Source organism: Hemiscyllium ocellatum, chromosome 17 (genome assembly GCF_020745735.1).
Source record: "Hemiscyllium ocellatum isolate sHemOce1 chromosome 17, sHemOce1.pat.X.cur, whole genome shotgun sequence".
In the NCBI taxonomy this organism is placed as follows: domain Eukaryota; kingdom Metazoa; phylum Chordata; class Chondrichthyes; order Orectolobiformes; family Hemiscylliidae; genus Hemiscyllium; species Hemiscyllium ocellatum.
This window is the reverse complement of record NC_083417.1, coordinates 61,510,911-61,523,314: the sequence shown is the minus strand read 5'-3', so window position 1 is coordinate 61,523,314 and position 12,404 is coordinate 61,510,911. Positions and strand designations below refer to the sequence as shown.

Genomic DNA, 12,404 nt, shown 5'->3' with positions numbered 1-12,404 from the left:
AACAATTTAAAAGCACCCTTCAGCACTCTAGGAAAACAAAACTATTTTGATCTGTTTAAAATATCTACCGGGATGTAAGCATACTAATTTAAGTGGAGGGGACAGAAATTGCATCAAACCTACACAACAAATTATGATGTTCTATGATTCTATAATATTCTATGGGTCCTCATCTCATTGACTATAGATTATTCATCCAAAGCGTTTTATCCTCTTGGCATAAGAATTTAAACACCCTACCTTCAGTTATTCTGATCAAAGAAAACAATTATATTTTGGAGAAAGAGATTTGATTAGAAAACATATTTTATCTAATAAAATAGGATATTTCTAGGAAAATAAAAGGCTCAAGGTGTAAGTGGTAGTAGACAGGTCAGTTGCATGTAGTATCATGATTAATCTAGAAAATAAAATTTAGAATTCATAAATTAATTTATTAGGTGCTCTGAAGACTTTCTTTTGCCTCTAGACATTTGCAAACGAGACCCTTGGAGTAATGAAATGGATCATCCCAATAGCAGTCTCTGTCTCATGTTATGGTGCTCTTAATGCATCAATTATGATAACTTCAAGGTAGGCTTCTGTTCCAATTCTCAGTACATGCTAGAATAAATCTCATTCCATTGTTTGTTTAATGTCATCTCTCATCAGTAATTTGTCTGTAATATGTTTGTGTAAAGTAGTGCTCAATTTTTTAAAAATATATTTCACTCTATTAAGTTGCTCCATTATTAATTGCTAAAACTGAAGTGTGCATCGAATTTAGTTACTTACACAGCATGGTAATTTTTCTCAATGTCCCTTGTCACAGAACTGCCATGTTACAGACAAAAATATTTTTTGTAAATCATCTATGGCATAGAGCTTTTTATTATTTGTGGAATTTAGAGGTTTAAAGAAGTTAAAAATTTCACCTTGCCCACAATTAAAATAGACCTAACCACAGTGGACAATCCACAGCAATAAAGTGGCAACACAATCTCTTTCACCACTATTTAACCAAGTTTGTCCACACATTGTTTCATTATTGCCCGTCCCTTGTTACCCTTAGGAAGGTGGTGGTGACGTGCTGCCTTTAACCACTGCCGTCCATGTACAGACCCACAATGGCATTAAAGAGGGAATTCCAGGATTTTGACTCAACAACATTGAAGGAATGGTGATATATTTCCAAGTCAGGATGGTGAGTAGTCTTGGAAGGAAGTGGCAGGTGGTCACGTTCCCACATATCTGCTGCCCTTGTCCTTCAAGATTGAAGTAGTCACGAGTTTAGAAAATACTGTCAAAGGGGTTAACTAAGTAGGATTTGTTCTGGATGGTTTCAAGCTTCTTGTGTGTTGTTGGAACTGTACTCATCCAGGTCGGGGGCAGGGGAGTACTCCATCACACTTCAATGATGGGCAGTCTTTGGGGAGTCAGGGAGTGACTTACTACAAGATTCTGGCCTCTGACCTGCTCTTGTGGCTACTGTATTTATATAGCTAGTTCAGATTAGTTTCTGATCAATGGCAACCCTGAACATTGGGAGTAATTCTGATGTCAAGGGGCAGTGGTTAGATTATCTCTTGTTGGAGATTATCATTATCCGATTTGTGTAGTGCAAGTTTTACTTGCCACTTTTCAACTCAAAACTGGACATTTCCTAGGGCTTCTGTATTTGGACATGAACTGCTCCTGTTGAGTTGTGAATGGTGCTGAACATTATGGAATCAGCTGCGAACATCCCCACTTCTGAGCTTATATTGGAGTAAAGTTTATTAATGAAGCAGCTGAAAGTGATAAGGCCTAGGGCACTATCCTAAGAAATTCTTGCAGAGATGTCTTGAAGTTGAGATAACTGACCTCCAACAGTCACAACCATCTTCCTTTGTGCCACTTATGACTCTAACCAACAGATACCCCTGATTCCTGTTAATTCTAGTTTTGCTACAGCTGTTTGATGCCATATACAGTCAACTGTAGCTTTGATGTCAAGGACAGTCAGTCTCACTTCATCAGGTAGCGTAGTGGGTGACAATCACTACAGGTTTTCCTTGTCCATGTTTGTTCTGATGCTTTGAGACTTCATAGGGTCCTGACTCCCAGGGCCATTCCCTCCCATTGCATGCCAGTATTCATCCACCTCTGATTTTTGTTTCGTAAATATATTTATTAGCAAATTTTTTTAACTTTACAAACATATAAAATTATTGAAAACTACAATCAATAACAAATATCAGGAGAAAGTGAGGACTGCAGATGATGGAGATCAGAGCTGAAAATGTGTTGATGGAAAAGTGCAGCAGGTCAGGCAGCATCCAAGGAACAGGAGAGTCAACGTTTCGGGCATGAGCCCTTCTTCAGGAATAACAAATATCAGTATAATAAAAAGAAAAAACTGCACAAATTGCAATGCAACTACTGTCTACTAACTATTAACCTACTCTATAATACAAAACAAACCCTAACACTGTGCAAAGCAACACCAATAAATCAGTAAATAACTAACAGATCAAAAAAAAAGAAAGAAAAGCAAACAAAAAAAACCCCACAAAATACAGAACAGCTATGCTCGGCGCAAAACTCCCAAACAAAGGAACGGGAGCATTGTATATATACTCATATTAACACAGGAGACCCCCTCCAGGGTCCAGGGCTTGACAAACCTAACCATTCTGGTTAAACAAATGCCCTAGTTAAGATAGCTGACAAACCTATATACAAATACCTCAAGTAGAGCTGCCATGTGTTATAAAGATAGTCTGTTGTGAGGTGCACCATGTTTGTAAAAAGGTTGAAGGGAATGTGCTCCATAATTAATTACTGCCATCCCACCAAGCCCAGCGGGTTCTCAGACACCCAGTTCATCAGAATATTCTTCCATGCACAGTATGCAAGAATATTAAATAGTTTCTTTCCATGCCCGTCTCACGATGGTAAATTTGGCAGACCTAAGAGGAGAGATATCGGGTCTACTTTGACTTCAGTCCTCAATACCCTCCCGATCTCTCCTGCCACAGAGCTCCAGTAAACATAGAGTCTGTGGCATGTCCCGAAACAATGGGTAAGAGTATCCACACTTATTTTACATTTGGGGCACACTGACGATGCCCCTTTGACGGTCTGGTGCCAGATGAGCCCTGTGCAGAACTTTTAACTGCGTAATGCATGTCCCATTACAGATTGAGATCTTTCGAGCATTCTCCCATATGTTCTCCCATGTTTCAGAAGAGATCTCCACTCCGAGCTCTTGCTCCCAGACCTCTCAAAACCGTTAATATCTCTCAAAGGTTAATATCCTGCCAGGCCCTGCCACCCAGCAAGCGATAGAGGGCAGCAACAACCTCTCTATATCGAGCTTATAGGACTTAGAAGCGTAGTCTTCTTCTGGATGAAATCCTTAACCTGAAAAAACGGAAAAGGTCTCTGCTGGGCAACCTGTTTTTTCGGCTCAGTTGCTCAAAAGACATCATAATCTCCACCTCAAACAAGGCTCCCAAACTAGAAACTCCTCTCACTATCCGTAGTTTAAACCCTGAGTCCGTCATCCCTGGTCGGAACCTGGCATGCCAACTATTAGCGTAAGTGGCGAAGTCTTGGATACGCAACCCACACTCTGACGCATCGCCCTCCATGCCTTGACTGTACTAATGACAATGGAGTTCTGGCAGTGGTCCATAACTATCCTCATCTTATCCATCAACAACAGGTTAATAAAAGAGCACTTTGCCTATGAGGCCTCAATATCCAGCCATATTGAGTTTGGATCATTACCTACTCAACCACAGACAAAGGACAACAGGGAACTCAACTTATACTTTCAGATGTCTGGGAAATCAACTCCTCCCCCTCCTTGAGGCAACTGCAATTTAGTAAGTTTGATGAGGGGCCGCCCATGATGCCAGACAAAGGAACGCAGCGTTGACCTGGGAAACATTATCAGGAGCATACGCATGGGATAAAGCAAACGAGGAAGAACATTCATCTTAATGAGAGCTATTCGGCCCAGCCATGAAATTGGAAGAACCTCCCATCTCTGGAGATCTCGTAATTGTCGAGCAAGTGAGCAAAGTTAGTCCGAAATAACAGATCAAACTTGGGAGTAATAAAAATGCCTAGGTATCGGAACCCTGTCTGTGAACAATTAAAAGGGAACTTAGGACCACCTTCAACTTCTGGCACATCCTTGAGGTTCCCCAAAGGCATAGCCTCCGATTTTGCAAAGTTAATCTTATATCCTGAAATAGCTCCAAATGAATTGATACATTGTATCAAATGGGGTACGGAGGTCACCGGGTTCAATAAAAACAGAAGGACATCATCCGCATACAGTGTAATCTTGGGTGCCCTCGATCCCACTTCCGGAGCGGTTATGTGGTCATTCTGACAAATGGCCTCTGCCAGCAGCTGTATCACCAATGTAAATAACAATGGTGAGAGGGGGCACTACTCCTACCAATCCTAAAATTCCCAGACTTCACCCCTTTGATGATGACTGTAGCCAGAGGGCGGCAATATAAAACCTCCACCCACCTAGCAAAGATCCCAACCAACCCAACTGTTCTAAAATATAAAAAAGATAAGGCCATTCCACCTGTTCAAATGCTTTCTCTACATCTAAGGAAATCACCAACCCCTGAATTGATCATTGCTGACAAACTTGGAACACATTCAGCAACCTTCTAATATTATTAGAGGACCTACGGCTCTTTATAAAGCCTGTCTGGTCCTCTTTAACAATATGGGGCAACACCTTTTCCAATCTCAGCGCCAGGATCTTGGACAGAATCTTAAAATCAGAATTTTTTTATAATATATTTTTATTAAGAAAAAATAGATTTTTAAATATTACAACAAATACAAAACAATGCAATTCAAAACAGTATAAAAATAGTACAAAACTAAATGCAAATAATAAAAACATTCCCCAACCCACCCTCCTATATGAATGTATAAACATACATAGAGAAGTATAAAATTTTTAAAAATCTAAACTAGCTATTTAACTAACTAAATAAATACCTAACAACAAACAAATAAATAGTAATAACTCAGCCCAGCCAAACAAAACACTCATACATTCACAGTTCCTCCTCCCTGGATATTGGACTCATGAAACACAATTGTTATGGCTATATAAAAGCCCTTGTTAGTGTGGCAGATAAATCTGTGTCCAGGTATTTCAAAAAGGGTTGCCATGTCTTGTAAAAATTCTCAGTTTTGAGGTGTACCATTTTTGTGAGAAAATCCAGGGGAATATGCTCCATAACAATCTTCCGCCAATCCGACAGGCCTGGGGTTTTTTCGAATATCCAACCTAGCAAGATATTCTTCCTTGCACAGAACATAAGAATATTGAGAAGTTTTTTCTTATGCGCGCCTGCAGGAAATAAAATGGGTAGGCCCAAAAGGAGAGAAATAGGGTCCTTCTCCACCCCATACCTAAAATCCTCTCCATTGCATCCGCCACAGTGGTCCAATATGTTTGAAGCCTGTCACAAGACCAAAGACAATGGGTAAGAGTACCCGTACAGACCTTGCACTTGGGATCTGCTGATGATACCCCTGGTTTAAATTTTGACAAATGGTCTGGGACTAAGTGGACCCTGTGGAGAATCTTCAACTGTAAAGCATGGGTCCTATTGCAAATTGATATCTTCCTTGCATTCTCCCAAATATCCTCCCATGCCTCTGAAGAAACTTCAACACCCATCTCTCTTTCCCACATCTTGCAGAGTTGATCAGACTCATCTGAGATGGCACCCCCCAATTGGTGATATAGAGTATTGACAGAGTGTGTACTCTTAGCCCTTAGTACCCCTCTTTCTATGTCAGATTTGTAAGGATCAGTCAAAAGTGTGGTCTTTTTTTGAATAAAATCCCTAACTTGAAAAAAAACGTCTGTACTAACTGATCGAAGGACATCATTACATCTCCCTCAAATAAATCACCCCGGCAAGATATACCGCTAGCTGCCCAACATTTAAATCCTGAATCTATCATACCTGGTTGAAAACTTGGCATACCCACTAAGAGCGTAAACAAAGATGTTTTGCCAATATTATATTCCATCTGCCAAATTGCCATCCATGCTTTAACAGTATTGATGACTATTGGGTTATGGCAATATTCCCTAACTGTCCTCACCTTGTCCAAAAACAGCAAACCTTGCCTAGGAGACTTCGATATCTAGCCATATTGAAAGGGGGTCCCCACAAACTCAATCACTTACGTAGGTCAAGAAAGAGCTTAATTGGTCATTTTTAATTTGCGGAAGGTCTACTCCCCCCACTCTGTGATGCAACTGCAGTTTGGCTAATTTATTGAGGGGCCGTATACGGTGCCAGATAAAGGAGCTGAACCAACTGTTGAAAATCAGGGAGAGCACCCGTATAGGGTATAGCAAACGAAGGAGAATATTCATCTTAATAAGCGGTATCCGACCCAACCATGAGATTGGAAGTGCCTCCCATCTTGGCAATCTTGTTTAATTTTTTCAAATAATTGAGTAAAATTGGCTTTGAACAGCCAATCCAGAACTGGAGTAATGAATATGCCCAAATACACAAAACCCCGCTATGACCACCTAAATGGGAATCTATAGTCACTCTCAAGAGCCAACTCTTTCATAAGGCCACCCATAGGCATTGCCTCTGATTTAGCAAAATTAATCTTATACCCTGAAAAAGTGCCAAATGCGTGAATGCATTGTATCAGGCAAGGCACTGATACTGCTGGATTTGTCAAGAAAATTAGAACATCATCTGCATACAGCGAGATCTTGTGTAATTTTGACCCCACTTCTGGAGCTGATATATTGAGATCCCCACGAATGACCTCTGCCAACGGTTCAATCACCAACGTAAAAAGTAATGGTGAAAGGGGACAGCCCTGCCAGCTGCCCCTAGAAATATTAAAATTGCTTGATCGTACCCTGTTGGTAATGACCGCAGCGAGAGGTACACTGCAGAGAACCTTTACCCATCTTATGAAAACTTCGCCCAGACCAAACCGGTCTAGAGTATAGAAAAGGTAAGGCCACTCAACTCAGTCAAATGCCTTCTCTGCATCTAAAGAAATCACCAATCCCTGTATTGACTGCTGTTGGCATGCTTGAATTACATTAAGCAGCCTCCTAACGTTATTGGAGGATCTGCGACCCTTTATGAAGCCCGGCTGATCCTCTTCAATAATAGAAGGTAACACAGTCTGCAGCCTTAATGCAAGAGCCTTAGAGAAGATCTTAAAATCCACATTTAAGAGCAAGATGGGGTTGTATGAAGCACAGTCTTCCGGATCCTTCCCTTTTTTTTAAGGATAAGTGAAATATTGGCCTCTCTCAGAGATGGTGGGAGACAAACATGACTGTATGAATCATTAAACATATTCAGCATCGGGCCTGACAGTATATTATAAATCCCTTATAGAATTCACTGAGATGTCCATCAGGACCGGGCGCCTTTCCATGCTGAAGCTGCCTCACAGCTTCCTGCACTTCTTGCTCTGATAATGGATAATTGAGAAAGGACTGTTATTCAGGAGTCACACCCGAGAGCTCCAGATCTCTAAAAAAGGATTCCATTTTGGCCTGCCACTCCTCACAATTCTCAGACTGATATAACATAGAGTAGAATCTCTGGAACGCCACATTAATCTTTTTAGAATCACATGTTAGGTTCCCAGATCCTTCCCTAATCACTGTAATGGTTTGTGGGGCACTTCTCTTTCTGGCAAGGTATGCTAAGTATTTGCCTGGCTTGTCACCATGCTCATATAACCTTTGCTTTGCAAAAGTCAGCTCCTTCTTTGTCGTCTGCGTGAGCATGGAATTTAGTGCAGACCGCAGGTACCGTAATCCTCTGTAGTTTGACAAACAAGGGTCTGTCAAAATAGGCCTTCTCGGCTGCCTTCAACCGTGCCTCAAGGAGACATTGATTAGATTAGATTACTTACAATGTGGAAACAGGCCCTTCGGCCCAACAAGTCCACACCGACCCGCCGAAGCGCAACCCACCCATACCCCTACATTTACCCCTTACCTAACACTACGGGCAATTTAGTATGGCCAATTCACCTGACCCGCACATCTTTGGACTGTGGGAGGAAACCGGAGCACCCGGAGGAAACCCACGCAGACACGGGGAGAACGTGCAAACTCCACACAGTCAGTCGCCTGAGTCGGGAATTGAACCCGGGTCTCAGGCGCTGTGAGGCAGCAGTGCTAACCACTGTGCCACCGTGCTCACCCTTCTATTGCTTCCTACTTGTGGAATATGAAATAACTAATCCCCTGGCATAGGCTTTGGCAGTTTCCCAGAGAACAGATGAGCTTTCAACCGAGCCTATGTTGATGTCTAGGAATGCCCGAAATTCTCTAGAGAAATACTTCACAAACTTACTGTCCATGAGAATAAAGGGGTCCATTCGCCAGTACTTTGAATCCACTGTAACATCCTTAGTTTTAACCATGAGGTACACTGGAGCATGATCAGAGATGGCAATATTACCAATCGTTGAGGATGCCACCAGAACCAGGGTTACTGCAGGGGTCAGAAAAAAATCAATCCTCATGTGACATCTGTGTGAATTGGGGAAAAACGTGAAATCCCTACCTGTAGGGTGGAGACACCTCCATAAATCCACCAATCCTAATTCCCCACACAAACCCAATAACTATTTAGTTTGTGCAGAGGGTATCGAGGGACCTTTAGGCAACCTGTCTACTGTGGGGTCCATGAGGCAGTTAAAATCTCCCCCTTTAATGATGTGTCGAGACTTGAGACTTATCAGTTTAGGAAAAGCATCTACCAAGAATTTAAGAGGATGAGCTGGGGGACAATAAACATTTAAAATGCCATATTCTTCCCCATTTATCAATGCTTTAAGAATTACAAGGAGAAAGTGAGGTCTGCAGATGCTGGGGTATCAGAGCTGAAAATGTGTTGCTAGAAAAGCGCAGCAGGTCAGGTAACATCCAAGGAACAGGAAATTCGACGTTTCGGGCATAAGCCCTTCATCAGGAATGAGGAAAGTGTGTCCAGCAGGCTAAGATAAAAGGTAGGGAGGAGGGACTTGGGGGAGGGGCAATGGAGATGTGATAGGTGGAAAGAGGTATGCTGAGGAAAGAGATGTGGCTGTGGTAGCGAGTCTTTTTGAGAACGTGGCTGAAGAGCTTCTGTGCAGAGGAGATGACCTGGGGGTGCAGTGAGAGAGGGACTCACTGAAATCCTTGTAGAGGGAGGAAGAGAGCTTCTTCAAGGAAGGCATCCTTGCAAGAGGATTCGCAGTAGGTTAAAATCTTCGAGGAGAAAGTGAGGTCTGCAGATGCTGGAGTATCAGAGCTGAAAATGTGTTGTTGGAAAAGCGCAGCAGGTCAAGCAGCATCCAAGGAATAGGAAATTTGACGTTTTGGGCCTAAGCCCTTCATCAGGAATGAGGCAAGTGTGTCTGTGCAGGATGCTGCCTGACCTGCTGCGCTTTTCCAGCAACACATTTTCAGCTCTGATACTCCAGCATCTGCAGACCTCACTTTCTCCTCGAAGATTTTAACCTACTGTGAATCCTCTTGCAAGGATGCCTTCCTTGAAGAAGCTTTCTTCCTCCCTCTACAAGGATTTCAGTGAGTCCCTCTCTCACTGCACCCCCCCAGGTCATCTCCTCTGCACAGAAGCTCTTCAGCCACGTTCTCAAATAGACTCACTACCACAGCCACATCTCCTTCCTCAGCATACCTCTTTCCACCTATCACATCTCCATCGCCCCTCCCCCAAGTCCCTCCTCCCTACCTTTTATCTTAGCCTGCTGGACACACTTTCCTCATTCCTGATGAAGGGCTTATGCCCGAAACATCGAATTTCCTGTTCCTTGGATGCTGCCTGACCTGCGCTTTTCCAGCAACACATTTTCAGTTTTAAGAATTACAAACCTCCCATATGTGTCTTTAACACATTCCAAAAATTTAAATGAGAGATTTTTCCTTACCAATATAGCCACTTCCCTACTTCTAGTATTAAATGATGAAAAATAAACTCAGTCAAAGCCATTCTGCTGTAATTTCAGATGCTCCTTGTCATCCAAATGTGTCTCCTGTAACAAAGCAATATCCACCTTCTCCTTTCTAAGACTCAAGAGTACCTTCTTCCTCTTAATTGGTGAGTGACTTCCCTTGATATTCCAGGTACACCATTTAATCAAACCATTAGCCATAATCTTCTGCAATTACATTTAAATTCCAGAGAGGAGGAACCCGAATCACAAATTGCTGAGCCTTAGTGTCGCATGGTCCACCAAATATAAAAACTACATAAACTAAAACCACTACATTTAACAAACATACAAAATTATTAAAATAAAAAACAACAAAAACCAGAAAACAAACCAATATATAAAGCGCCAATAGCGCTGAGTAGGGGAACTCACCCCCTGCCCGAAGGGGGCAAATACCCGTCCTGAACTGCCCATAAAGAGGCAACTAACCATCTCAACCACCTTCACTTCTCCTAGCTAGAGCCACATCGCAAGCACAAGCTGAAAAGAATAAACACCCCATAGAATATCAATATGAATTTAAAAAATTCTTTTATATAAAAAAGAGGGAATAAATACCCCACCCATCCTTTGGTATGTCCTAACTTAGAAATTTAAAATGTACATCTTAACCACCGCCAGACATTGCTTGAACCAAATTATTATCAATAGAGGATAAAAAAGGGAAAAACAAAACTCCAACCGGATTTCCTCCATTTCTTTTACAGAATGATAAACGCATACCCAAGCAACAATATTTATACATTCTACAATTGTTTAACCTAGGTTAGTTTGTCCACAAAGTCCCTTGCCTTCTCCAATATGTCAAAGAGATGCATGGATCCATCTAAGGTGATCCGAAGCACTGCTGGATATCTCAGGGAGTACTGAATCCCAAGCTCCTTCAATCTTCTCTTGGCGCCATCATACGATTTTCGTTTCTGGATCACCACCACTGAAAAGTCCTGAAAAAACATGATCTTAGACCCCTCGTAAATTAGGGCCTTTGGATCCTTCCCCTGGAGTCTGGAAGCCTCCATGACTCTCTCCTTATCCTGATAATGATGGAACCGCACCAGGAAAGGACGAGGGTGTTGACCCAGACCCGACCTCCGTGCTGCAACCCAGTGAGTCCTCTCTACCTTCAATCCTCTCATGCCAGTCTCCAAGTCAAGGAATGTCGGAAGCCAATCTTCAACAAATTCCGCTGGTCGCTCACCTTCCTTACCCTCAGACAGACCGATGATCCGAATGTTTTTTCTCCTGCCCCTGTTTTCAAGATCATCCACTTGGTCACGCAAATTACGAACCTGCGTCTTCAGGGCTTGGATCTCTTCCTTGAATGAACTGGCATCAGCTTCCACCACTGTGACCCTGTTTTCCACCTCATCCGTCCTCTTCTCTAAGTCTCCCAGCTGCTGCTCAAGCTTCTGCAGCATGAGAGAGACTGGAGCCAGTTTCTCTTCAATCTGTTTCCCCAACATCTCGCGAGATTTTGAGAGGTGGTTCACCAGGTCCTGGAGAGTAATCGGCTCCGAGGCTGCTGCAGGCTGAGCTGCAGACCCGGCCTCAGATACTCCTCCTCCCTTTTTAGGCATTTCTGGACAGCTGAAAATACAGGTAAGTCAATTTTTAAATGTTTTTTGGGGCTCCACAATATTTCCAACGCCCCAAGTAATCCTGATGACCTGGGTTGGGTGGGTTAAAGGGCAGTCCTGCTCCTGCTGTGATGCGAAGCTCTGCAGTGTGATCTTCTCAGATCGCCGCCATCTTAGATTCCCCTTAAAATCAGAATTTAATAGAGAGATGGGCCTGTATGAGGCACAATCCTCAGGAACCTTCCCCTTCTTAAGAATTATGGAAATATTAGCTTCTCTCAAAGATGGTGGTAGGCATTCATGCATATAGGAGTGATTGTACATCTCCAACATCAGCCCTGACAGAATCCCTATAAACTCCTTATAAAACTCACCCGGGAGACCATCAGGGCCAGGCACTTTCCCACTCTGAAGTTGCCTAGCTGCCTCCTGTATTTCTTGAGCTGTCCAAGAGTGCATTAAGGAGAGAGGCTGTTACCCCTCTGAGGTCCAGTTCTTAAAAAAGCCCTCCTGTCTTCACAACCTTCAGACCGATACAATTCAGAGTAAAAACTCCGAAAAGCGCTGTCTCCGATTGCAGTAAGGTACGCTAAGTACTTCACTGGCCTATCCCCATATTCGAACAGCCTTTGTTTAGCAAAAGCGAGTTCTCTCTTTGCATTTTGTGTTGGTATTGAATTCAAGGCAGCCTGGAGGGCCATGATCCACTGTAACTTAGTCACCGAAGGCCGCGCAAAATGTGTCACCTTGGCAACTTTCAACCGCGTCTCAAATAGATGCTGCTGTTCCTCTTTCTGTCAT

At 42.7% G+C, this 12,404-nt stretch overlaps 1 protein-coding gene across 1 annotated transcript in view; it reads left to right on the top strand.

Moving 5' to 3' along the window:
• LOC132823595 (Y+L amino acid transporter 2-like) overlaps positions 1 to 12,404 on the top strand; it is an 86,935-nt gene that overhangs the window by 60,478 nt on the left and 14,053 nt on the right. The window contains exon 5 of the mRNA XM_060837513.1: positions 470 to 573. Coding sequence (XP_060693496.1) covers positions 470 to 573 — 104 coding nt within the window. The remainder of the gene's footprint in view (positions 1 to 469; positions 574 to 12,404) is intronic.